The 27003-nt window shown below is 42.8% G+C and overlaps 1 protein-coding gene and 1 non-coding gene across 4 annotated transcripts in view; both read left to right on the top strand.

Annotated features, from left to right (window-relative positions):
* The first annotated feature begins 733 nt into the window (after window positions 1-733).
* On the top strand, window positions 734-883 carry LOC121873377. Its single transcript, XR_006090221.1, has one exon. It is a non-coding gene; the product is annotated as a U12 minor spliceosomal RNA (small nuclear RNA).
* Window positions 884-11854: 10971 nt separating this feature from the next.
* Window positions 11855-27003, top strand: part of LOC121873196 (alpha-(1,3)-fucosyltransferase C-like) — a 70203-nt gene continuing 55054 nt past the window's right edge. For all 3 annotated transcript variants that reach the window (XR_006090205.1, XM_042376545.1, XM_042376546.1), the window contains exons 1-2: window positions 11855-11991; window positions 21258-21427. Coding sequence is in view for 2 of the 3 variants with exons in the window: in XM_042376545.1 (XP_042232479.1) it covers window positions 21308-21427 (120 nt within the window). In the remaining variant the exon portion in view is untranslated. The remainder of the gene's footprint in view (window positions 11992-21257; window positions 21428-27003) is intronic.

The raw sequence follows: 27003 nt of genomic DNA on the forward strand, positions 1-27003 counted from the left end.
TTTTATGCATATCTATTTGTTGTATACATATCTGATTTATGATTAGCACAATATTAAAGAGCTCTTGTTAAGACTAGTGTAGGAATTCGCTTGGTTGCTAGGGAAGATGGTAGCAGCTGGTGGCTGCGGCTACGCATTTGTAGGGGAGAAGTCCACTACACTAGTTTTGGGCGGGCTAGTTAGCATGCTAACCAGCTCTTTTTGATGTATTTGTCAATAAATGTTTTGAATTTGAATTTGAATTAAAGTTAAGGTTACTGTTAAGGGCTTAACAAGGTAAAAAAAGGTCGTGAAAAAATAAAAGTTACTCATCTTTTACTGTTTTCCTTGAAATCGTAGTTTTAACTTCTTACTTTGTTTTGTATAGACTTCTTGATCAAATCAAATTATCTAACAAATATTGAAGAGTAGTTATAATATTAATTATTCTTGCTACACAATTATTAGTCAGCAATCAGCATTAATAATTTTATTTGAAGTCCTTTTAAGGGAGAGATTCAAATAAGAATTTATCAATATGTCCGTATATATATATTTAAATATATTTATTTATATATATTTTGCAAAAAAACTATATTTAAAAATAAGTAAAAAAATATATATTAAATACACTGTTATTAATAATCTTCATAAACATATAATTTATTAAATATTTACATAAATGTTTTATATCAGTATTTTTTTTTTGTTAAATGATTCATATTAATCGAAAATTTCCAAGTTCACTTCGTGTGTGCCTTAAACTAATGAGTAAGGAAAATAACGAGCGTTGGTGACGCTTCGCTCTACTAACGCAGTTTAGTAGAAATATTTTAAAGGGTATAGGTCGTCCCAAGCCCACCTACCTACTTTGTAGGAGGGACAGGAGTCAGCGATCTACCCTGTATTAGCATTTTCATTTACCTCTTAAGCACCTCAGATTCTGACATTATTGTTGGACACCGTGTCACTGCATTGAAGGAAATAGGAGGATTATTATATACAGTTAGCCATAGACCGTTGTATCATTGAAGTGATTTGCTATTTCTGATATATAATAGAAACCAAGCCTCAGCAAATGACCCTAATGAAAATAAGTATTTGATGGCTTTGATGGGTAATCTTCGTCAATTAATTGCTTTATTATTTACCATTGTTTGTATTCCCGAACTATTTTCGTGCATAGGAAATTGCATACCTGCTCTTCTATCTATATACGTACATGCTAAACTCTGTGACGTGTTATGCTTAGTTGGTTAAGCACTCTAGATTATATTGTTTGAAGTTCTCTTATGTTCTCTTTTGTTGTGTTGTGTTGCGTTGTCTTGTCTTGTGTTCTTTTGTGTTGTGTTCTCTTGTGTTGTATTCTGTTGTGTTCTCTTGTGTTTTGTCTTGTGTTGTGTGTTGCTGGTTGTGTGCTGTGTTGTGTATTGCTTGTTGTGAGTTAATAATAATAATAATTAACGGTTTATTGAAAGAGCATAGCAGCCAGAAGGCTGAAAATATAGTGTTGTGTTGTGTGTTGCTTGTTGTGTGTTGCGTTGTGTATTGTGTGTTTGCTTGTTGTGTGTTGTGTTATTTGTTGCATGTTACTTACTGTGTGTTATGTGTTGTTTGTTGTGCGTTGTGTGTTGTGTTGTAATAATAATAATAATAATAATTAACGGTTTATTGAAAGAGCTTGGCAGCCAGAAGGCTGAAAATATACAGTTACATATTTGGGGAATGGGTTACGAATTACAAATAATATACAAGTAACATAAGTGACACAAATAAGACATATAATAACTAGATGGGGAAAAGCTCAAACTACAGTTCATTTCAACAAAGTGACAGTGCAAGGAGTAGTGTTTACTGGGAGTGAATACACTGATTTATTACAAGTTATTGATAATTTTTACAATGGTTGGGACTGGGCTGTTCTTATAGCGATCAGTTCGTGCACGTATGGGCTGGATGCGGTTGTGGTGTCGAACAGCAATTCTCGGACTAGGGATCTCAGGTGGTAGTAGGAGCCGGTGTCGGGGATGGTGTAGAAGCTTCTTACCAAATTTGCAGATGAGGTCGTGGTGATGGTCAGTGAGAGTCGAAAGGGTCAGTGTATTGAGCGCTTCTTGATATGTGGAGTAGGAAGGGGAGATAATAATCTTGCATGCCCTCTTTTGCACTTTTTCTAGGTGTTTACGTTGTGTGGCATTTAGGGAGGAAGACCAGGTGGGGGAGGCATAGGTGAGCTTGGGAAGTATGAATGTTGTGTAAACACTGAGGAGCTCGTGTGCAGGAACTCCGAGGGACTTGAGTCGGCGTAGGAGGTGAAGACGGAAACTGGAGGATTTGATAACTTCACTGACGTGTGGTTTCCAATTAAGTTTGTTGTCTATGGTGACGCCGAGGAGCTTCGTGGAATCTACAACCTGGAGTGTGTTCGGACCTAGAGTAATGGAAGGAGGTGGGACAATGTCGGAGGAGAGGTTGATGTGCATAACCATGGTCTTGGTATGGTTGATGGTGACATGGTTGTTGGTGGCCCAGTTTTGGAGACTGTTCAATAAATCCTGAAGGGCGGTATAGTCGGTATAGTTGGGAGCAGAATTGTTGACGCTGATCCCAATGGTGGAGTCGTCGACATATTTCCAGCGAGCAGGGGTTTCTCTTAGGGCATCATTGATGAGCATAAGGAAGCAGAGTGGTCCCATCTTGGTGCCTTGGGGGACGCCACAGGTGAGTACAGCGTACAGCTTGGCGTCGGTCACTGAGGAAGTCTGTAAGCCATGGTATAAGACTTCTCCGAAGCCCGAGGTCAATAGCTTTGTTGATGATTATATTGTGGTCGACTAGGTCGAACGCTTTAGTGAAATCAATGAAGGCGACAGCTACAGACGTTTTTCGTTTCTCGAGATGGCGGTATATGTAATCGAGAAAGCTGACAAGACAGTGAGTGGTGGAGGAAGTTTTCATGTTGCCAAATTGCTGAGGGTCTACGACTCCTGCAATATCAGCATAAGCCCAGTCGAACACAAAACTTTCACAGATTAGGCTGGGTATTGGGGTGATTGCAATAGGTCGTAGCTGATTTAAGGATTGTGGGCTGGTTGACTTGGGCACTGGTGATACATAAGAGGTCTTCCAGTCAGCTGGGCATCTGGCTTGACTGAGAGAAGCATTGATGATGGAGCATAGGGGTTTAGCAAGCTCCGGGGAGAACTCCTTGAAGAGTTTCATTGGTAAGTCAATGGGGGTGGTAGAGCGTTTTAATTTTAATTTGTCCAGGCGTTTTGCTACTTCAAATTCTTCTACTAAGTCAGTGGGAAGGGGGGCTGGTAGGTAAGCAGGGAGAGTGGTTGTGTCAAGCCGTGGGAGCGTCTGGCATATAGTAGGGAAATGGTTATTTGTTTGCTCAGCTGCGTCAACATTAGTGAGATGGCTAAGGAAGGGGAGGGGGTGTGTCTTATTGTTTAGTCCACAGAGTGCTTTAAGCTTACCATACCATTGACTGATGTTGGTCTGCTTCAGGTGTTGTAATTTGGTTGGGTAGTGGGATTTCTTTGCAGTGCGTATTTCGCGGATGACTCGGTTGCGAAGGGACCTGTAGCGGATGTGGTCATTGAGATGAAAGGCTCTGTCTCTCTGTTGCATAAGTCTTTTGATCCGAGGTGTGATCCAGGGCAAGTCAGCTGGGTGAGATCTGACGGACTTCTCGGGGAAGAAGTGGTGGTGAGCTTCCGTGGTGGTGTTGGTATAATTTATCCATTTGGTTTCCACGTCATCCACGCTAAGTACTTCAGTCCAGGGATGGTGAACTATCCACTGCCCGAAGAGGCGCACTGCAGAGTCAGTAATCGGCCTGTAGGTCTTGATGTAGGGTCTCTGTACTTGAGTGGGAGTGGCAGCTGGGGACCAGAGCACTGATAAGTGTGTGCTACACCCGACAGGAGGCATTGGTTGAGGTGGTTGGTACTGGTCCGCTAAGTCAGTTAAGATAAGGTCAAGGGTATTTTGACCGTGTGTGGGGAAGGTCACAACTTGTGATAGTGATAGCTGGTCCTGGATATCAGTGGTGTCAATTTCATTAAAATCCCCACATAATACTAACTTGGCACATGGGTACCTAACTCTGAGGTGGTCTGAGGTGGTGATGAGATGATTGATAAGAGTGTCTCTGGTGGGTGAGCGAGGCGGATGGTATGCCACACAGATTATGATGGAAGCAGTGTTGCGCGGGTGGGCCCGTAGCACGACACGTACCCATAATGCTTCCACATCTGCTGGGACTTGAACATCCAGGCGTGACGGGCGTAGGTCATCTTGACAGAAGAGGGCAACGCCCCCTCCGCGTCTATGTGAACGAAGGTGATGAAAGAGTTGATATCCCTCAATATGACACGTTTCAGGAACAATTTGCCAAGCCTCACATATGGCAACGACGCTCGCGGCGGCTGACCTGACTGTAGTTGCCAGCTCGTCGAACTTGTTAGCTTGGGAAGTGACGTTGGATAGCAGTAAAGACGGGAGATCATACCATATCCGTGTTGTGTGTTGTGTTGTGTGTGTGTTAGCACACAGGGTGGTGAAATGCGTCTAGTGTGGCAGCATTAAGGTGTAACCACTGCTTGCTCCCTCTCGCTTTCAGCTACTGCTGCTGGCTAGCCCTCGTGACGAACAGGGAAGCAACTTGCATAAGTCTTCCCCTGCCAGTACACAGCCTCTTCACCACCAAGACTTCTGCTGTGCCTCCTCGTGGCAACACACGGTAACTGGGTGCCTCGTGGGCCCAAGCTAGATCAGCAGGGGATCTCGGAGTAGCAGTGGGCCTCAGAGGGACAGCACATAGGCCCACTGGCATGTGGACACGTCCTGGTACCTGCATCAGGTACTGTAGACATGCTTATAGAACTCCAACAAGTGGCGAGTGGCGATGGGGACAGGCAGAGATGACTGCCGGGAGTCTCGAGCCACAACTCTGCACATGAAAGGCACAGATAAGATGGTCGTTTATGCACTGGGATCTAGCCAGTAGTGCAATCCGGTCCTGTCTGTGCAACTGAGCAGCCCTTTCGAGGAGCCACTCTGCTAACCCCACATGGGGAGGGGGATAGAAAAGGTGTCCTAAACATAGCCTGCCTAAAACAACAAACTGACTGGGCAACCGCACCCAGAAAGGTCGTCATCCTTATGCAGTCGAAAACACAATCAAAATCACTGATTCAAGCAACAACAAACTATACGACCTCTTATGGTCGTTGCATGGAAAGTCAGGACCCTTCTGGATACTGGCACAAATCAGCATCCTAAAATAAGAATTGCCCTTATGGCAAAAGAGCTGACTAGGTATAACATCGACACAGCAGAAATTAGTGAGTCCCGGCTCCCAGACGAGGGTCAACTCACAGAACGGGGGTCTGGCTATACCTTCTTCTGGTAGGGTAAGCCTGCTCTGGAGAGAAACCGCATTAATAGAGTTGGGTTTGCCATCTGCCAACGCATTTTACACTAACTGAAATGCCTATTGGGATCAACAAGCGCCTCATGACGCTCCAAGTCCCACTGAATCACTCACGTCATGTCTTTTTCATCAGTGCAAACGCCCCAACACTGGATGCAGAGGATGTCATCAAAGAGGCCTTTTACGCCGCCCTCGACAGAGTGCTAACCTTTATCCCCTGAAAAGATTAAGCTTGTGCTTCTTTGTGACTTTAATGTCAGATTTTGCAGAGTTGCTGATATTTGGCAAGTATAATCCCAATGGCCTACTCCTCCTCAGCAAGTGTTTTACACACAACCTCACTCTCACCAATACCTTGTTTAGGCAGGCCGATACGTTCAAGGGTTCGTGGCAACACCAACGATCCAAACACTGGCATCTCATTAACCTACATTATTGTCAGAGAAAGAGATCACCGAGATGTCCTCATCAACCGTGCCATGAGTGCATGGCTCAGACCACTGCGACACTGATCATCGGCTCCTCAGAACCAAGCTCTCACTTCATGTCGCCCCAAAACGGCAAAGGCAGCAACATTCTAGAAGAGGTTTTAACAGTAAGCGTCTGGAGGATTCAGCGGTAGCACATGCTTTCAGAGAGCAGCTCGAACATGGGCTGATAAACAACCCGACAACAAGCAACCCAAATCCCAGTGTCGAATGACATATTATGTCACTGATAGAGTATGGTAGATTTCTGCTCCGTACAAAGTGCATCATCCTTGTAACGCCCAGATGACATAAATTATTATGAAGAGTATGCAGATCATCTGTAGTAGATAACAAACCGCATACTCGTGAGAACACGTTCGCGGCGGCATTTTGTTTGCCAGGACGATAGACAATGTCGTAACTGAAGCATGATAGGTCAATTCGCCGTCTAGTGATCTTCTCATTCTTGACTTTGCTCGAACATTTGGGGTTGATCATGAAGGCAACTGACCTCTGATCCGTAATCAACCGAAAATGCTGCCCAATTAAGTAATGACTCCATTTTCTCATTGCCTCCACTATGGCATAGGCCTACTTTTCGACAGAAGAATGCTTCTGCTCCGAAGCTGTGAGTGTCCTTGAGAAGAAAGCCACAGGTTGACCAGACTGACTCAATGAAGCAACTATAGCGTACTCTGACGCGTCAGTTTCCACAACGAATGGTATTGTTGGGTCTATAGTAGTCAGTGCTGAGCCAGCGATGTCATGTTAAGGCCTTCAAAGGCTTTGATTTCCAAACGTGACAATGGGAAACCTTTTGCCTGTGCCAAAAGGTGGGTTTTATCGGAAAATACAGTAATCCATTGGGAAAAATGTGCAAACATTCCCATAGCACGTTGAAGTGAGTATGTATCGTGTGGTACAGGAAGGTCCAGGAGGGACCTCAAGCGTTCCTGGTCAGGCTTGATTGTGTCATCACTAATTGTGTATCGAAGCAAGTCAACAGACGTCAGAGAGAAGTTGCATTTGTCATCATTCAGTGTTAGGTTCTACCTTTTGACCACATCTAAAAACCGTTTGAGGTTGGCGTCATGTTCTACCTTATCGCGACCACATACTGTCACGTTGTCGATGTATGCAAAAGTGCCATCAAGCTTCTCCTTTGTCACAATGTCACCAATTATGCGTTAGAAACTGGTAACGCTATTATGAACACCAAAAGGTTTTCTACAGAAATGGTAAAGACGTTCACCAGCCTTGAATGTGATGTATGGTCTATCTTCCTGTTTGATAGCCACTTGATGATATGCATTGCGTAGATGTCATCGATCCGTGGTAGTGGATACGCATCAAAGAAGGTGAAACGATTGATTGTCTGTGAATAATCTATCACCAATCTCCTTTTGTGGCCTTCGGACGAGGCCGCCAATGCCTGAGCACGCCATGGAGACTGACTTGGCTCTACGATGCCCTCCTTCAGCATTCAAGACACTTCAGAATCAACAAAGTCCTTTTCGTCATGTGAATAACGCCTCGATTTTACTGCCATTGACTTGCAGTCAGGTGTCAGGTAATCAAGCAATGACGGAAATGGGACTTTAACAGCGGCAAGCCCAAACACCGTCAGGGCGGGCTTGGAGCCTCCGAACGAAATTTGAACCGCTGAATAATGCTGTAGGAAGACGTGTCCAAGAATAGCATCACTACAGAGGTCTAACATAACTGTACTTGGTGTTATTGAGTTCCAGATTAGTAATACAATATCCCAGACTCCTCGAGGTTAGAGAACGTTTTGCCATCGACACCTTTCCCACACAAGGGAAAACTTTCCATCCATGAATGTCTCCAATGCTTGAGGTGACAAAGCTTTCAGAGCTGCCGGTATCAACGAGTGCTGTGACAGGAACCCCGTTTATCTTAGCTTTCATCACAGCCCTTGACAGACAGGGAGGAGATGCAGCAGAGAGCGTCGCCAATGTCGAGAATGATTCAGAGGTGGCTGCAGAAGTAAACTTAGCCTTTCTTTTTGCAGTTGAGACACAGTACATCCTTTACAGGACACTTGGGGCGAGGGTGTCTACCAAAACCACAGAAGAAATATTTCAGATTAGCAGCAGCCACAGTTACTGGCTGTTCAGGCTGGTCAGTTGAAGCAGGTGTGGGTGAAGCACTTCGAGGCAGATTTAGAACCGATTCCCTATTTGGAGACGCTATTGTAGCATTAATTGTGTCAGGTTGCATATATAAAATAGCCTGCTTGGCCATCTTCAATGTATGGGCTTATTCATATGCGGTCTGCAAGTGGAGTGTTTTATTCTCAAGCAGTCGCTGTCGTATTTGGTGAACTTGAAGTCCGTTAATGAATGCATCTCTGATGTAATTGTTGGGTCCCTCCTCGGCTGAGACTGCTTGAAAATTACAGTCCTTACTCTGGGTCCCCAGTGCTTGCAGGTACTGGTCAAGAGTCTCTCCAGCTTCTTGACGACGAGTTGCTAAAACTTTGTCTGGCAAAGATCTCATTTTTAGGTTTGATGTAAAGCTCCTTGAGAGTGTTAACACCTTTGTATGAGTCACAGTCAGTAATGAATTCGTAGACAGATGGTGCAACGTAGTTGATCAAAAGATTTAGCCTGTCCGGCTGAGTGGCTTCAGTTGTGAGTGCATCCAGGAAGTTTGTAAAATTTCGGTGCCGGTGAGTCCTCTGTTTGGCGGCTGATCCTGAGTTTGGGTCCATATCAACACGGTCTGGCCTCGTAAACCTCTCCATCATTAAGTTACGCACTTTTGACAAGACTAGGCATATACTGGCTCTTGAATGTATCTGAACCTGCTCCAGTGATGGTTAAGTCTGGTCTAAACAGCTCACTCTCGGTGCTGTCACAACACTCTGGCAGAGGGTGATAGATCTATGGAACAGTGTACCAGCTCAAGCTGTTGAATCGAGAACAGTACTAGGCTTCAAAATAAACCTTGGCAAGACTATCAAGAACAATGGATGGATCCTTCATATGACAATGACCTTCTTCCCTCGGCATGGCCACCTCTAGTTTGGTTGGCCACTAAGTAAATAAGATCTATGGATACTGATGTTGCATTAAGTTGAATAAATTGCTATGAAAACTAAGGTAAGCACTGGGAGGCTTTATTCAATTTAACCCGGCTGAACCAGAGACGAGTATGTCTCTGTGTAAGACCAATAGAACGAGTGACTAGAGCGGGTTAAATTCTGGGCAGAGGTAAGTCGTCGTGTGAAAACCTGCCACCAGGGATTTTCATCGCTTGAGGGCAGGTTGAAATATTTTTCTTCGCTTGTTAACTTGAGCGTATGGTCGTTACTAATGGTCAACCGGCTCAAGACAACTTAGGGTGGAAATAGAATGAATATGTACAGTCTCTGTCAAAAGTAATCATCCATTCCACCACCTAACTTCTGGGCCTGGCTGGGTCCTTTCTGCACGGTAATTCACGCGGGGTGGAGAAGGGGACTGGTAGACTTTGGGGTTGGGTCGTTTGTTGGAGTTGGGGTGTAATGGCCCCTGTTTCATCAACAGAAAGATTATATAAATGGGTTAATTACATATTGATTTATAAACATAATCATCCCCTGTAACTTTCCACTGGCTATGAGGCGTCATCTTGATGGCATCTGGTCGGCACCCTTCCTTATAAGGTGTGGCCAGAGACAGCTTAGATCAGCATTTGAAAGGGCCGGGCGATTGGGGCACTGACGCCCTGAGGCCTGACTCTCCCTCAACACCTCACATAGAAAGGACGTCTTTAAGCAGGTCTATTTACATAGCCTCCGTGATAAGTTACGGTTGATTTACACTTTGGAATTGTCTTAGTTGTTCCTGAATAAATGGATAACAGACAACTTGGGTTTTGCTACTAATACCCAATAAAATATAAACATTCCAGCCTAGTTAACTTCGACAGAACCTTACAGTTAACAGGCTATGACAGGGGTGGGAGGGTGGCATGGGATGCAAGTTGGTCATCAGAGCGGGAAGGGATTGAAGAAAACAGGGAAATTCATGAAAGAAGTAAGGGAAGGATGGATGTTTTTTTTTCTTCACTATATTATCTTAGACGCACATGCTTGAAGAAAGTGTATTAAATAAGGGCCCTTATTTTATGATTATTATAATGTGCCAAAATTTCCTTATTTAAATGTTTTTTAAAGGATGTTGTTCAGGAATTAAGCAACTGTAATTATCTATTTATAATAACGTTGAAATGAGGAGAAATATTGAATATGAAGGAGGAAATCACATTTTTCTTAATATTTACCAATATGGGTCATACAGAATCTCAATAGCTCGGCCAGTGTCCTTCACGCCTGTCAATCATGGTGTCTCCAGCCTAAAATTATATACAGTAATTTAAATGACTGGAGAGTCAAATATGGTTTGTTTACATTACACACCCGAAATTAATCATTATAGTATATCAACTACATCTGGTTTCCCAAGTTCCCAGGCTCCTCCAAGAAGGTTAATCACCGTCTCACAGTGATTCCATCCCCCCTTGCAATTTCTGACACGTTGTAACTAGTTACACATAAACCGATAATTTATCTGCAACTCACCAATAGACATTCATTAGCATCCATCCTGGGCTGGGTGTGGAACAGTGGCACACACCACCTAATCACCTCGCATTGATTTTCAAAATTCCAATAACATATTACAAGGTAGACAAGTCACATTCCATCCAACAATTTTTTTTTAAATTAAAAGTGATTTTGTTTCAAGAACGGTAGTGGTGAGAGGCGGAAGTGATCGATTAACAGCCTCGTTTAGTGTTACTGGTGATGAGCAAGCCACGCCCATTTTTCTCCTATGTTGTCATATCAGGATCTTTCCCTCAGAGATAACAGACGCCTTATCGACTCTTATGACACATTATAGACCAAAAGCTCACTCTCATTCCTCCCCAGAATCTCAAGAAAATGTTTAAATAACTAAGGGAAAGTTAAGTCCAAAAAACACTTCTCTGGACACCTGCCCTCCTGGCTAGTTGAGCTTTAGTCCGATCAACTGCCAGGGCCATTATGGCCGTCAACGTCAAGTTACAGCCACCAACTTTAACACCTTCTTCAGTATGTGGCCTTTGACTTGTGTACCCCTACCTTACCCGGGTCCGCCACTCCAAGCTCTTCCCCATCCTCTTGTAACCCGTCGTGTAAAAAGGCCTTGAGCTCGTGGGTATGGTAGTGGGAAGGGTGGATGATTACTTTTGACCGCGTCTGTACAACAGTGCTGTCCTTGTGGGCTTATATATATATATATATATATATATATATATATATATATATATATATATATATATATATATATATATATATATATATATATATATATATATATATATATATATATATATATATATACACACAAAAGGAATAAAAATTAAATTCTAAATTCTTATAACCAAGTTGACCTATGCTATGCTGGTAATATCTATTTGACTTTAATCTGGGGTTTCCCTGGAACACTTTGAACATGAACCATAGACTACAGGTTAAGAACCCCTGGTTTAGACGAATAATTAATGTGTTAATCCTGATTGGATGATACAGACAGACACTATTTGACCATAAAATTGTACGGGGAGGCGTATATCCTAACCACATACAGTGTAGCATGGCACAGTGGTGGTCCAGGTAAGGTTGCATGGGCTTATCTTTAGGTTATCAGTAAGTGGTGATATGTCATGGCACAAATCGATGTTATCAGCTGTGTGTGTGTGTCAGTAGATTTTTAACATATTTAGAAAATTTATACGTTGTGTGTGTATGTGTGTGTGTGTGTGTTTTAAGGGTGGGTGGTGTTAATTCAAGATGTGAAGGACAAAAACAAAAGGTTCATTGACTTTCGTTTGTTATCATGAAGCGTGAAAAATCGTGGTTGATATCAGGGCTTATCTTGCTGCTCCTAGATTCTAGTGGCCATATCAGTGACTCTGTGGTGAGCAGGGTACCTTCTCTCCCTCCTCCATATGTGTTATAGAACAGTGTCCGCGTCCCATATACAGTACGCACTCGTATATTAGTCTGTCTGAAGAGTTTACGATTACGACTCCTCCGTGACCCTCATGGTGAGTACAACGACCCTCTTGTGAGCCACGGCCATTCTGTGAGTCACGATCCTTGTATTACTGAACCATGTCCATATCTCCCTCCCCCCCACATGTCTGCACCCTCTCCTCATGTCCACACCCCATCACCATGTCCACACCCGTTTACTATTTCTACAACCCTCCAACCTGTCCAAACGTCTGTAAAAAAAAGTAGGGTAAGAGAAAAAGTGGGGGAAGAGGAGGGAGCTGTACGATAACTGCAATCCCATTCGGCAATAAGTTTACTACCATTGGATACAACATATTAATTGTAATATAAACACAAGGCACTAGTAAAACATTCACAACAAATGTATTTATAACATATATGTAGGAATACAAAAAAAATTACAGGTCATTTTGTAATATTGTCTGTTCTGTTCAGAACAGTGTTACCAGATATTTTGTCTCAAACACGAACTGTAGGTGTATACTTATTCTTGTGGCCGACTGTACCAGTTGGAAGTGGAAGAGGCTGTACAGTCACGAACAAAAGTTCATTTCCTCAACCGGTCGCAATATGACTCCAAAACACTTGAGGTTTGAACAACGAATCGGCAGAAGGAAGGGTCTTTTTGACCCTACAGATGTCGCACCTGAGTGTGTATGGGGGAGGGAACAGGGGAGGCGGAGATAGGGGGTGGGTGTAATGTGCTGCTTTTCCTCTTTATACTATTTCATATGCTTATTCTTTTTATTCTTCAATATATGTATATACTTATATTCTTGCTCATATCTATCTTTTATATTAATCTTTTCTGGTGTACATGCTATAATAATTTTATATTCTATGTCTTTCGTTCTATAAGTATATATCCTGTATTTCTTTGCTTATATTTTCTAAGTCAATATTCTTATATTTCTTTGCTTATATTTTCTAAGTCAATATTCTTTTCTTTACTTCATTTCTTTTTTCATATATATCATTGTATTTCCTGAATTTCATGTCCTTACTTTCTCTCAATTATATTCTGTCCTAGTTATATTCTAAACCATGGATTAGTCTGGGAAACCATGTCATTATTATTATAACTTATTATTTACAACGGTAGCCTGCCACCACCCAAACTTTTATTAGAATATAACATATCTTAGTAAACTGTTAGGTAGCGTGTTAGCGAGCTTCTAGGCACATGAGTTTCAATAGTTATTTTCTGAGAACCAACGGGTAGAAGGAATAGAGCGGTGATACTCGTAGTTTACTAATTTAATATTTATTAACATAAGGAGTAAATAAGATGTTAATTAAGTTCACTCAGACAAGACTGGTCCACTTAAGTCTTGCTTTACCATTCATAAAATATATCTTCAATTACATATTACATCATTAAACAACTGTTGTATTATTTCTTGGACAAATTAGGTGGCTATTTTACACATTCAGATAGGACTGGCACCTTCCACAGGTCTTACTTTTACAAGTAGAGAAATAAATCTTCAATTCTTGTTTACAACATTAAACAAGCATTATATTATTTCATTGTCAATACAGATGGTTATATGACACACTTGACAATATCCCGAATTAAAATATTATTTATAACAACATGCTATTTCGGAATGAATAACATGGCACTTTTCCTTTAGTTGATGTACTCAACTCACGTACATATTTACTGAAACTATCAATTTTTATGGGTTCACCACTCAACCTGGGATAACTAAATTTCGGCTAATTATCCCCAATCATGTACAACAATAATACTAGATAGAACTCAGCTGGTAGGCCATATGGAGGATGCACTCCCAACAGCCCCGATAACACTGTATTACGTACTGGTAATACCAATACTGCTCGGTACATATAACAAAGAGTGAGAATTCCGACCGGTTGCTTGGTTTCACGGTCATGTTTTTTGTTGGAACCTCCGGAACACCTCCTCTAAGAGTTCTGGTGTTCCTCAAATGTTGCTGAATGGATTAACACCTCATCCACAAATGCCTCAACTCCCTTGATGCCGTTTAGGACTTGCCTCATGACACGGTTGAAGATGGCAGGGGAGTTTGTGAGGCCAAAGGGAAGGACTCTGTACTGGTAGAGGCCCCCTGGCGTACCAAAGGCTGTGATCTGCCGACTCTTCGGGTCCAGTGGGATTTGGAAGAACCCCTTGGTCAGGTCAAGTTTGGTAAATAACTTGGAACCAGCTATTCTTGAAAAAATAGTTTTCTGATCACACATAGGTTCAGCATCCACCTGGGTAATGGCATTTACTCTCCTATAATCCCCACAGATCCTGACACCCCCATCCTTTTTACGGACAATTACCATAGGACTACAGTATGGAAACGATGATTTCTCGATGATTCCTACTGCTTCCATTTCCTCAATTTCTTGTTTGACAGTGTCCAGTAGTCACATAGGTATAGGATAGGGCTTTACCCGAACAGGTGTAGGGCTGGTCAGTTCAATAGTGTGACAGTCGACCCGGGCAACTCCTGGCTTATCAGAAAAGATGTCCTTGTAGCGATGCAACAGAGAGCCGATGGCATCTCGTTCCTCTGCTGATAGATTTCCGTCACCTCAACGTCCGTGAAAGTCTCACTCTGGCGGGAGCGTGCAGTGACAGGCCCATCCTCCTCATCACTGGCAGAGATCACTGTGGCAGCACAAGTTACCCCTGAATCACACTGGGAAGGCTCGTCCCTGTCTTCCTCAGTGGAGACTATACCCCCGATCGGTGACGGGAAGTACTTCTTCAGCATGTTGATGTGGAACTTCTTTCGTCGAGATCCCACCTGGACGATGTAAGTCAGATCCGAGACACGCTCTGCAATGCGGAATGGCCCTTTCCACTGAGCCAGTAACTTATTGCGCATCGTCGGCAAAAGAACCAGGCACTGGTCACCTGGCTGGAAACAACGAAGCTTGGATCTCTTGAGCCTTTATCAGCTCTTGCTTTGCCAGTTGACAGGTTTCTTGGAGACGATCAGCTAAGTCAATGACGTATGTATAAGTGGTCTTGACTTCCGGATCTGGTTCCTCATCAACCCACAGTTCCCGAAGAACCTGTAGTGGTCCCCGGACGGATCTGCCATACATAAGCTCGAAGGGAGACACCTTGAGTGAGCTCTGTGGCACCTCTCGGTACGCGAACAGAAGTGGGGCAATGTAGCGCGGCCACTCCTTAGGTTGTTCTGCTGCCATCCTCCTGAGCATTTTCTTCAGCCTCCCATTAAACCTCTCACAGAGTCCGGTGCACATCGGGTGATAGGGTGTTGTCTTTAGCCCCTTTACCGATAACAGCCGCAACAACTCCTCCATCATGGCAGAAGTAAACTGGGTCCCCCTGTCACTGAGGACTTGTTTGGGGATACCGACCCAACAGAAGATTTCCAACATGGCTTCTGCAACAGTCGTGGCCTCAATGTTCCTCAAAGGCACAGCCTCGGGCCACCTCGCGCTAAAGTCAACCAAGGTGAGAATATACTTTGCCCTGTACTGCACACATCATTGTCATTCCTAAAAACCCACTTTAATTCATATTACGCTACATAACATTCAAATCCACCGCGCTTGTAGAATCTCAGGAGAGACGTGTTTTCCCATCCGTTTTACCCTCAGGATCACTCCCAATAAGTCCCGCCTTCAAACACAGTTGTCACTACGTTTATTCCACTCTCTACTGGCAAACGCAATCTTGAATTAGTCTGTGTAAATCTTCTTTAGTAATTCACCAGACCTTTGTCAACTGAGGGTCATCCTTGAATGAGTAACAGTTAGATTGTTTGTAATTTCTGTCATTGAGTGAGTAGCGATCATTGGCAACTCAGGGATATATAAACCAGTGAGAGGCGGGAGCACTAAACCTCCCGTATCACCTTTCACCTTCGTTCTCAGGTATGTTCTGTGTTTATAACCATTCAGTTTGATTCAGTCTGTTGTAGTGAATATCAGTGTTCATCAATGTTCATGCTTTAACAGTGGAATTATCATTCACCTAGTGTAAGAAGTAATATAACATAAATATCTGACGCGGCGATACTGAAGATTTGTTTGTGACCCACCATGCTTCCCCAAAAACCTCCCGTATCACCTTCCTCCTTCGTTCTCAGATCGACGGTGGGCTTAATTGAAACCCACCGGTCGCTCGGAGCCTGTGGATACCCAGCAGTGGTCAATATATGAGGGATGGCGCTGATTTGGCACGATTAATCGGCTCCACTCTACCTCGTGGGCAGAGGGCCCCAGACCTGCCTCGTGTCTGAGTGTAACCGACCACAACAGCAGTCATCAGTTGTTAGAGGCGCCAGTGCTATGCCTTGGAGTTATGGTCCACAGTGTGGTTGTATGTGTTTGTTAATAATTACCCCATGTTGGGTAGTGGACCCATGTAGGTGTTTGTATCAGTATTAGCGTGTCGTGAGTGCATCTCCTATACCCTACCAACAGTCTGTGAAGCATCACATGCCAGTTGGTCTTATAACTGGATGTAATGAGAAGTACCTAGTAATGTGGGAGAAGTAAAGTAATCTGCAAGGAGTTGCCATGTAACAGTGTATTGTGAGTAGGGACAAGGAACTGGTCCTGCTATGTAATGTAATGTGACACCAGTAAGAGTGTTCACGGTAAGAGTGTAATATCTGGGTAATTGCTGTTGAGTAAATAAGAAAATAAGGAAACAAGTAAATAAGAAATACGGAGTGCAATGAGCCCACCAGTTGAACCTTGTAGTTATATGTTCATAATATCTCTTTTCCCCTTTGATTTTATATTAATAAACTTGTTCAATGAGTATTTTAGGAGTATTCATTTCTCCAACAGTAGTTACCTTTATTTCCGTCCAAGTGACCCTGATATCAGAATTACACTACCCATGTGCCTAGACCATCGACATGCTACCAAAAAGAACTGAGGTTAGGTAGTACCAAAAATGAACTGAAGTAAGTAGAAGGAACATTTGAAAGAACTAAGACAGGTTGTGGTTTCACCCTTCTTTCCCCTTATCGATCGGGTCAATGAAAAACCTAACCCAATGCCTAGTCCACTCTGCATGCTACCTCTGCATACTGTCGAGAGGGGGTCTGGTGGCAGCGACCCTTAGTAATTAAGATTAGAGTTAAGTATTTCCCCTTAGAATTAGTGACCCCAGGCTGGCAGTATAGCCCCATCGCTCGCCCTTGGGTTTATCGGCCCCACAATGTCCACCGCCACCCTCTCAAAGGGTTCAGAGATCAGTGGAAGGGGCTGTAGTGGTGCAGGTGGGACTCGCCCTCGATCACTGGTTTTCTGGCAAACATCACAAGAGCGGACTAGCCTGGTGATCTCCTGGCCCATCCTTGGCCAGAAGAACGCTGCCCTGATGCGATCAAAGGTCGTCTTTTTACCCATATGGCCGCCAAGAGCAGTGCAATGACCTAGCTTGAACACAGCCAGGCGGTACTAGGAAGGAACCACGAACTGTAGTCGTGTTTCACCCAGAGATGTCAGTCTCTCGGTAGAGACGGTTCCTCTTCTTTACAAACCTCGTTCGATTCCCAAATGTCTCCTTGATGGTCCCAACCATCAAACTCTTGTGTACTGAAGTGAGCGTGCTGTCATGCTCTTGCTCTTGGACGACATCCTGACTATTGATGAGATCAGACGATGTAGCAATAGCCAATGGGATGACTCGAGGTTTTCTTTGAGCCATACCCTTAGTGACTGCAGCAGCATTAACTTGGGTCAAAGCGGCAGCATCAGTTTGGGTTGCAGCATCCACTGCACAACTGTTTCTTGCTCCCTTGATATTTCCAATGATGAGATCGTATATAGGTTCCCTCAGGACTGCTGCAGTGACCCAACCTGAGAAGAAGGGGGTGTCCACCTCAATCTTGGCCACTGAACCCGTTTGAATGTAACTATTGGCTAATTTAACACTTACTTGTGCTCCGGTGTATTGATGTGGCTTCACCAATTCCTTCCTGACAATACAGCCTGATGCCCCACTATCTCGCATGGCAGTCACTGGAACTCCTCCAGCGTATCCAGGCTTAACAAAAAAGGTGGGGTGGCCCTTCGAGGAGACGGTGGAGGCGGCAGTTAGTCAGGAGGTGTGGTAGACCTGATTCGGTATGAGCCCCTGCTTCAGGTTGCATGACGATCGGCCCTGCTGGAAGGTCAGGCCACTCCCCGTCCACAGTTTGAACATCGGCGGCTTCCTGCTGCTGGTTATTTCGTGGATTATTATTGCTGGCACCTTGGCCTACGATTTGAGCCAAGGCGGCTTCCTACCGCCGGTCCCATCGCGGATTGTTACCCGGGCGCCAACTGTCCTGGTACTTCGGGTGGCCTTGGTACTGCTTCTGCTGCTGTTTCTGTTGTTGCCTTTGCGGTTGTGGTTGCTGGTTATTTCTCTGTTGCCTGGGTGGGTTCGGTCGTTGTTTCTGTAGAGGTTGCTGACTCTGTTGGGTACCTGCCGACTCCCTGTTCGACCACTGCCTCCGAGTGTGGTACCCGAAAGCGCTGAAATGAGCGTCTGCTTTGCTTGCCATTTCCTTCGACGTCTTAACTCCATTGGCCCTGATTTGAGCCACAAGTTCAGGAGGACACGACCTTTCAAACTGTGTGCACACCATTAAGTCTATAACCCCTTCCATGGACTTGGGGGTTTCATCCTTACTCATCCACTAAGCCACATAGTCCCTTAAACGTTCCCGGAACTGTGTAGCCGTTTCATTTTCTTCCAACATTGCCCTGTTGAACTGATGCCTGGCCTGCTCAGTAGTCAGCCCATATGCCCGCAGCAGTGCAGACTTCATGCCAGGGAATTTATTTTCAGGACGCTCTAGTCGTCGAAGAATCCCTAAAGCTTTCCCATCAAATAGGCTCAGGAACTCAAATTCCTTAATGCAGTCATCAAGCTCGTAGGCTTCTGCGAGATGCTCAAACCGGGATATGTACATTTCCATGGATTCGCCCTCCTTAAAGGTGGGCATCTGGCGAAATTTCCTATAAGTGACGTTTTGAGTTCCTGACGGAGAAGAATTTTGGTTCCTTTCCACTATGGCCAGTTGGAACTCCGTTCCCTTTGTCTCTCTTCTCGTTCGAGCTTCTTTTCTTCCTTCTGAAAGTCTAGCTGGGCTAAGAGTTGTTCATGCTTGCGTTGCTTGTCTTCTCTCTCCTCAGCCTTCTCCATGTATGCAACCGCCTCAGCCCCCTCCAGCCCGAGGTCACGTGCTTCCTCAAAAGCCGCTGCACGAGCTGACATGGTGTAGGTGTGGGCGATACAACTGTGCAATTATCCACGGTCTGTGTCCCTGTTCGGGCGCCAATTGTTAAGTTTTAAATGCAGGAAAGTGGTTTTCTTACCGTAGAACTCAGATACCTTCACACTGGTTACTCACCCAGGAGATTATGGTGTATCACTACGCAGAATTTCACTCTGCTTCCGGCATTCAATGCGTTGTGTACTTGACAAATGATGATTTAATGAATTCCATTAACTTCCAACATCCATCTAAGTTATTGGTTATACTTTGTCATAACCAATCAGTCATTACCTTTGATAATAATAATAATAGAGGGGTCACAGAAACGGGCAGATAATTGCACTTACGTTTATTTGGCACAATTCCATACACTGGACTTATAATTTGCATGGATAGGTCAGTCACTCATATTCACGCCACATTACCGTAAGTTATAAGGGAGAGTTTGTCAACCTGGAGTATTAATCGTTTAGATCGATTAGGCCGGCCTGGAGAACTCTTGTAGCAAACAGGCCCTCACCATTGATCACTTCCTTTACAGGATGTGTTAACTTGTCGCTGGACTTAACAACAATCTCGGGGATTTGCACACACAGACTCGTAGCACTGGTAGGACTGTATGGCCCCTGTTCTTAAGTCCGCGGAGCAGGAGGTCTTCTCTAACCCAAGGTCTAAAGCCTACTGGCTAAAATGTGGTTTTGAGGCTTGAGATGATCCCTATCGGCTGGCCGGGTACCTTATTTCTACCTAAACAAACATGGGATGGGTTGTGCAGGAGGCCCAGCGCTTATGGCGCCGTGAACCTCTAATTAGAGGTTCACGGCGCCATAAGATCGTTGAACAGGCTTTGTGTGAAATATAAAAGAGTCTAGGACTGCTTTTAGTGTCCTGGTGGTCCAGTAGGTAGCGTTCCCCGGTCACAGTCATGGGCTCGTGGGCCGTGGGTTCGAATCCTGGCGGGTTGAGGTGTTGATTGCATGTAGAGGTCCGCGTGCTTTATTGGGCTAATGAAATATATATCGATCCTCGTGTTTCGAAGCCAGATTTGGTAAAACGTTACTCTGACCACCTACGTGATACGGGTAGTCCCCATTAGAGGTTCATGGCGCCATAAGCTCGTTGAACAGGCTTTGTGTGAAATATAACAGAGTCTAGGACTGCTTTTAGTATCCTGGTGGTCCAGTAGGTAGCGTTCCCCGGTCACAGTCAAGGGCTCGTGGGCCGTGGGTTCGAATCCTGGCGGGTTGAGGTGTTGATTGTATGTAGAAGTCCGCGTGCTTTATTGGGATATATATATATATATATATATATATATATATATATATATATATATATATATATATATATATATATATATATATATCTTGATAAAATCACACGGGAAAAGGGAAACAATGGAGCACATTAGCTTTCGTCTTTATTCAAGACATCTTCAGAGGCAACTGGATTACATGGACAGAGAGAGGCTTAAATATACAGGGTGACCTTATTAAACATGAGGTCAGGTCATAATGATGTCATCCACTAATCCCCACACCAACACCAACACACACGTAGAGGAGCTTAAGAGAAGGGGGCGACGTGACTAGTCAGGTCAGGTCAAAAATAAGTGACCCACTAAATAACTATCCCACATCTAGATAATGTGTGTGTTATGCTCAATAATTTCTGATTAGCTTTTAAAATGTTAATGACATATTTGCTAGATAGGGATAACTTGATTTTTACATCTACAACTTAATAAAAATTAATTTGTATGTGATAAACTTTGCTCTATTTTACTTAAGAATGCTTTACCTTAAGTAGGTTAGGTAAAGTTAGGTTAGGATAAGTTAGGGTACGTCAGGATAAGTTAGGTTAGGTAATGTATGAATCTGATCATTCATATGTACAGTATTATGATGTACTATATTATCAATTGCCAGTCAGAAATGTGATTAAAAAAGATATTTACGTACATAGAAGTTATCGCTATTATGCACTTATCCCTAATGTCCGAAAAATAAAAATACTGGCAAGAAAACTCAAATAATAATGTATCATATGTTCCCAAACAGGTGTGTATAGGAAAGTATATTACAAGTTACTGCATTGTGTAACGTAATTGATGAAAGCACGGTGGCTACCACACCATTGTTACTGCCGCCAAGCCCATCTGGTCACAACCATCGTCTGGTCTTTCTTCGCCACGACTACCTGTTTCATCACTATCACCATGAAAAAACTGGTAAGCTTGCTCGTGTTTAGATAGATAGATAGATAGATATTTATTTATGCAGAAGAATTGCAATACAAAGTCACACTCGTTTAGCATGTGAACCTCAAGATTACATATTCATATCTTCAAAGGGTAGTATTTATTATTAAACGCAAAGAAAAAGACATCTTCTCTCAGTGAATGAGAATGTGTGTGTGTGTGTGTGTGCAATAATAATAATAATAATAATAATAATAATAATAATAATAATAATAATAATAATAAAAATAATAATAATTAACGGTTTATTGAGAGAGCATGGCAGCCAGAAGGTTGAAAATATGCAGTACCATAATTGGGGAATGGAGCACTTGATTGACAATAATATACAAGTAATATAAGTGATACAAATATGATATATAACAGCAAGGTGGGGAGAAGGTCATACTACGGGGCATTTCAACATAGTAACAGTGCAAAAAGGTAAGATTGGCTAGGAGTGAACACACTGGTTGACTACGAGTTGTTGATAATGTTTACGATGGTTGGGACTGGGCTGTTCTTATAGCGATCAGTCCGTGCTTGTATAGGCTGCATGCGGCTGTGGTGTCGAACAACAATTCACGGACGAGAGATCTCAGGTGGAAGCAGCACCCGATGGAGGATGGTGCAGAAGCTCCTCGCGAAATTTGCAGATGTGGTCGTGGTGATGATCAGAGAGAGCCGAGAGGGTCAGTGTGTTAAGCACTTCTTGATATGTGGAGTAGGAGGGGAACGGAATAATTTCGAATGCCCTCTTCTGTACCTTTTCTAGGTGTTTCCGTTGTGTGGCATTTAGGGAGGAAGACCGGGCAGGGGAGGCATAGGTGAGCTTGGGAAGTATGAATGTTGAGTAAACACTGTGTGTATAATAATAATGATAATAATTATAATCCTCAACGGTTTATTGAAAAAGTTCAGCAGCACGAAGGCTGAGAATATACATTAGACTAAAATGACTTATTTCATACAAAGACATGGAGTAGGTCGGTTTTTTAACAAACGCTTTCATTACTAAAAGGAGAAGGAACATGAATTGAACATTCAAATTATTATAGTTTGCAGTTGATGGCCCGGGCTGGTCTCTTGCCCTACTGTGTGAGGTCACGTAAGCCACGTGATGTTGTGAATCGCCCTTGGTGTTGACATGAAAGACTTCACGTAGTCATGGAGACACCGGGTGGTGTGGTGCTCACGTGGTGTAGTGACTCGTCCTCGGTTGTTGATATGATGGACCTCACGTGGTCATAGAGACACCGTGTGGTGTGGTGTGGGGTGGTGTCAAAATACCTCACTCTCTGCTTGGTGGTGTTGTGTTGTCTTGTAGTCAGGTGTAAAGACGACCCACTGTTGTTCCTAGGGTGGACGGATTAACACTGCCTGGTCAGAAGATGGTGGTCGGTTCCCAGGGGTGCTTATCTCACTGGTGGGTCACAGCTCTAGCTGCACTGTCTAGTGCTGAATTCACTGGCTTAAACACTGGTCTTCACTGATCCACTTCTTTCTGATACGAAATTGTCACTTTTGGTGGGATTATGTTGATATCCCGGTGGTGATGATGGGTCGAAGAGAGGGACTTGGGGAATGGGCCAACATTGGCTGGGGTGCAGCTGCCGCAGCAGGAGCGCACGCCCGATAGGCCTTAACCCTCCGGTCGTCAAGGATATTGTGTGTGTGTGTGTGTTTTACACTAAATAGGGAAAACTACAGCTTAAGCCTTAAGAAACAAGTGAGGTTTTGCAGAATAGGGAAAACCTTTTGTTTTATTTGCTCTACATCAATGGAAATTAATTCGTATATGGTCAAGTTTATTGTGTATCACGTGAGGAGTGGATTACCATTATTATAATAAAATTATACGTGAAGTAGATGAGGGAAGGTTAGATTATGTTAGGTTAGGTTAGGTTAGGTTTTGCATGAAACTTTTCATATACATATATTTTTATGACCTACATGATCGTTTATTACCAGTCAGAAGTTTCACAAAAGGATAGATGCATACTGTAGAAGCTATCGTGAATCAGCAATTATCCCTAATTTGCCTAACACACACACACACAATATATAATATATATATATATATATATATATATATATATATATATATACATATATATATATATATATATATATATATATATATATATATATATATATATATATATATATATATATATATATATATATATATATATATATATATATATATATATAATAGTTTGAAATTTGACCGTTTAAATGGAGTTCAGAGTTCAGAGACATCTTAAAAATCGCGTGGAGAATTTGTTCATGTAGCATAAACCTAAAATTAGCTAGAATCATTGTAAGTGATTTACGAATGTGTTAGTATTCATGTTGTCCCAGTTGTATCTTGAGGCTGAATAATTGACAAGTCATAACAAACCATTACTACAGGGTAACCCGAGTCGTCCAACTGACCAGACAAGGAGTGGGCTGTCTAGGTAGACCTAGTAAAATCGTCTTGAAGAACATATACTGTAGTTAATTATGAATTTCTTAGATTAAATTTCTATGGAAAAACAACTGAAATAAGAGTAAGAGAAGAAGTTTTTAAGAGACGCATTACTAAATATCAATATCAATATATGGAGAACAGAATAAACTCACTGAGATTGTGAGGCCCTGCCTACAATTCATGACGTCATGGGCCCAGACTTGCGAGCGCTGATAGATGAATACCAATACAATATATGAGGCTATGCGCCACCCAGGCCAAAACCATGTATGTGTGACACTATGCCACCCACGTTTTTTTAGTGAAGTATACCATCAATTATTAAACAAAAAATAATGACAACCTCACTCACCGCTCTGTCGTCACGAAGGAGATAAAATTTTTGTCACTTATCCATCAGTTGTGAAGAAAATCTGGTTAATTATTATCATAATATGTAGGTCAGGGGAAGTTAAAGGACACAGGACATAATTTGATAATATGTTATATCCCTAAACTTAGCTAATTACCTTGAAAAGGACAAGGATCAACACTTATGAAAAGGCTAGCCTGGCTGATCTCCTCTACAACCTGGCAGCACGACTTTAATAATTTGCCCCCACTCATCATATACCGAGGTACAACTTCTGAATAATCCTGTTTCTTCCGAGATCACCCGTAATTTACAATTATTTTGCTATTCAATTACTTTACCCTTTTTTAAGTCTATACGTTTCCATTCTGATGAATGGTCACACAACATGGTAGGTGACGTTAGCATCATGGCCCTCTCAGGAGAGAGGACGGTTGTTGTGATTACTTGTGTAGCAATTATGTTTGACAGGAGTTATGAACATAAACCAAATCTCTACACCTTTCTGTAGGAATGTGTGTGTAAAGGCCTTTATGCTAAATCATAGACAGTACAGGTATACGTTTTGAGTTGTTTGAATAAGCTGTTGTGGGCCATGAGTAGTTTAAATAAGCTGTAGTGGGCCATGGGTTGTTTAAATAAATTGTAGTGGGCCATGAGTTGTTTAAATAAGCTGTAGTGGGCCATGGGTTGTTTAAATAAACTGTAGTGGGCCATGGGTTGTTTAAATAAACTGTAGTGGGCAATAACAACAAGCTGTAGTGGGCCCTAAGTTGTTTAAATAAACTGCAGTGGGCCATGAGTTGTTTAAATAAGCTGTAGTGGGCCATGGGTTGTTTAAATAAACTGTAGTGGGCCCTAAGTTGTTTAAATAAGCTGTAGTGGGCTATAAGTTGTATGAATAAGCTGTAGTGGACCATAAGTCGTTTGAATAAGCACTAGTGGACCATAAGTTGTTTGAATTGGCTGTAGAGGGCCATAAGTTGTTTATATAAGCTGTAGTGGGCCATAAGTGGTTTAAATAAGAAGTAGTGGGCCATGGGTTGTTTAAATAAGCTGTAGTGGGCCATAAGTTGTTTAACTAAGCTGTAGTGGACCATAAAATTTTTGAATTAGGTGTAGTGGGCAATAAGTTGTTTGAATAAGCTCTTATGGGCTATAAGTTGTTTGGATAAGTTGTAGTGGGCCTTAAGTTGTTTGAATTAGCTGTAACGGGCCGTAAGTTGTTTGAATAAGCTGTAATGGACAATAAATGTTTGGATAAGCTGTAGTGGGTCATAAATTGTTTGGATAAGCTTGTAATAAAAGGGACGGTCACACCCACACACGCCTACGCGCACGATTTTTTTTTTTATTATTCATTGGGCACCCCTCTACATCCTGTGTAAGGTGAAGCGCAGAAGCGTTTACAGCGCCAAACAGGGAAGCATGCTAAGTTCATGCTTGCCTTTATGTCATAGGGTCATAGGGCGTAGAAGCCTGAAGAGTCAATGCTTATGTCATCAAGTAATTGGAAGCTGCAACAACTTTCCCTGAATACGAATTCGCAACTTTCGATTTACAACAGGTACCTACATTTCTGCTAGGTGAACAGGGACCAAGGGGGCTAGGAAGTATGTTCAAACAACTTTTCCACCCGCCCGGGATTCGAACCAGTGACATCTCGCTTGCGAGGCAAGAGCGGTACTGGTCTTCCACGGGCGCCCGATGGCCATTCATTACGAGGGGAACTTTAAATTTGACCTGTGGGGCTCTGTGTTGTTACAGTATCTGTAACCAAGTGACATGGAGATAGCTCCACCCATAGAACTGGCTTGACTACGCCCATATTGTGAACTCGACAATAAGTGGAAAAAAAATGCCTAAAGAATCTTTGAAAGACGGACCATCATTGGACACTGAGAATATACTCTCTACTGCCAAGAGATAATGTTAGATGTATAGTCAGTTTAGCGTTGGGTGTGGTGTGGTCTGGTCAGGCGACAACAGTACTGGGCGCAACAAGGTTGATGGAGGTTTGTCTGTAATCGTACGGGAGTATAGTGAATTCCCTCCCCCACGGTATATCTAGATAGAAATAGGGATAAGACATATAACTTCTTATTACGACTTTTGTTGAATAAATTTAATTAGTCAGACATCTCTACATTTCCCCCTGACTAATCTAATAACAATAATGAGTCCCTAGTAACAGATGGATGAGTACAAATAAGTAAATGGTATTAAGATAAAGGAATAACCAAGTGATTCCCTTTAATTAAACTGAATTGCCTGCACACGAGCTGTAATGGACTATAATTTGTTTGAATAAGCTGTAGTAGTATGAGTTGTGATACAGGAAGTTAATTTTATTTGACAGAATATTATTTTTATAAAAGTTTAGCCAAATGTTGATACTGATTTCCGGTGGGGGAGATTAAAAGGCCGTGGATTTCTGTAAGATCAGGGAAAAGTATGTTTGTCTTTAGACGAAAACAAGTGATCGTGGGCCCTTCGTGCCCGGTGGCGAATCCGGTGGTACAGTTTAACCGAGGCGTGAAAGTTCAAATGCTCTTGCTTGGCTAGCAGGCAACCGCATTCCGGCTGACAGCGTACAGAGACATCGTTTTCTAGATGGTCGTGGTTGTTATAATCGTGGTCGTGGTTATTATAATCATGGTCGTGGTTGTTATAATCATCGTCGTGGTTGTTATAAGCATGGTCGTGGTAGTTATAATCATATTCGTGGTTCTGATCATA

Source organism: Homarus americanus, unplaced genomic scaffold (assembly GCF_018991925.1).
Source record: "Homarus americanus isolate GMGI-L3 unplaced genomic scaffold, GMGI_Hamer_2.0 scaffold32929, whole genome shotgun sequence".
NCBI classification, from domain to species: domain Eukaryota; kingdom Metazoa; phylum Arthropoda; class Malacostraca; order Decapoda; family Nephropidae; genus Homarus; species Homarus americanus.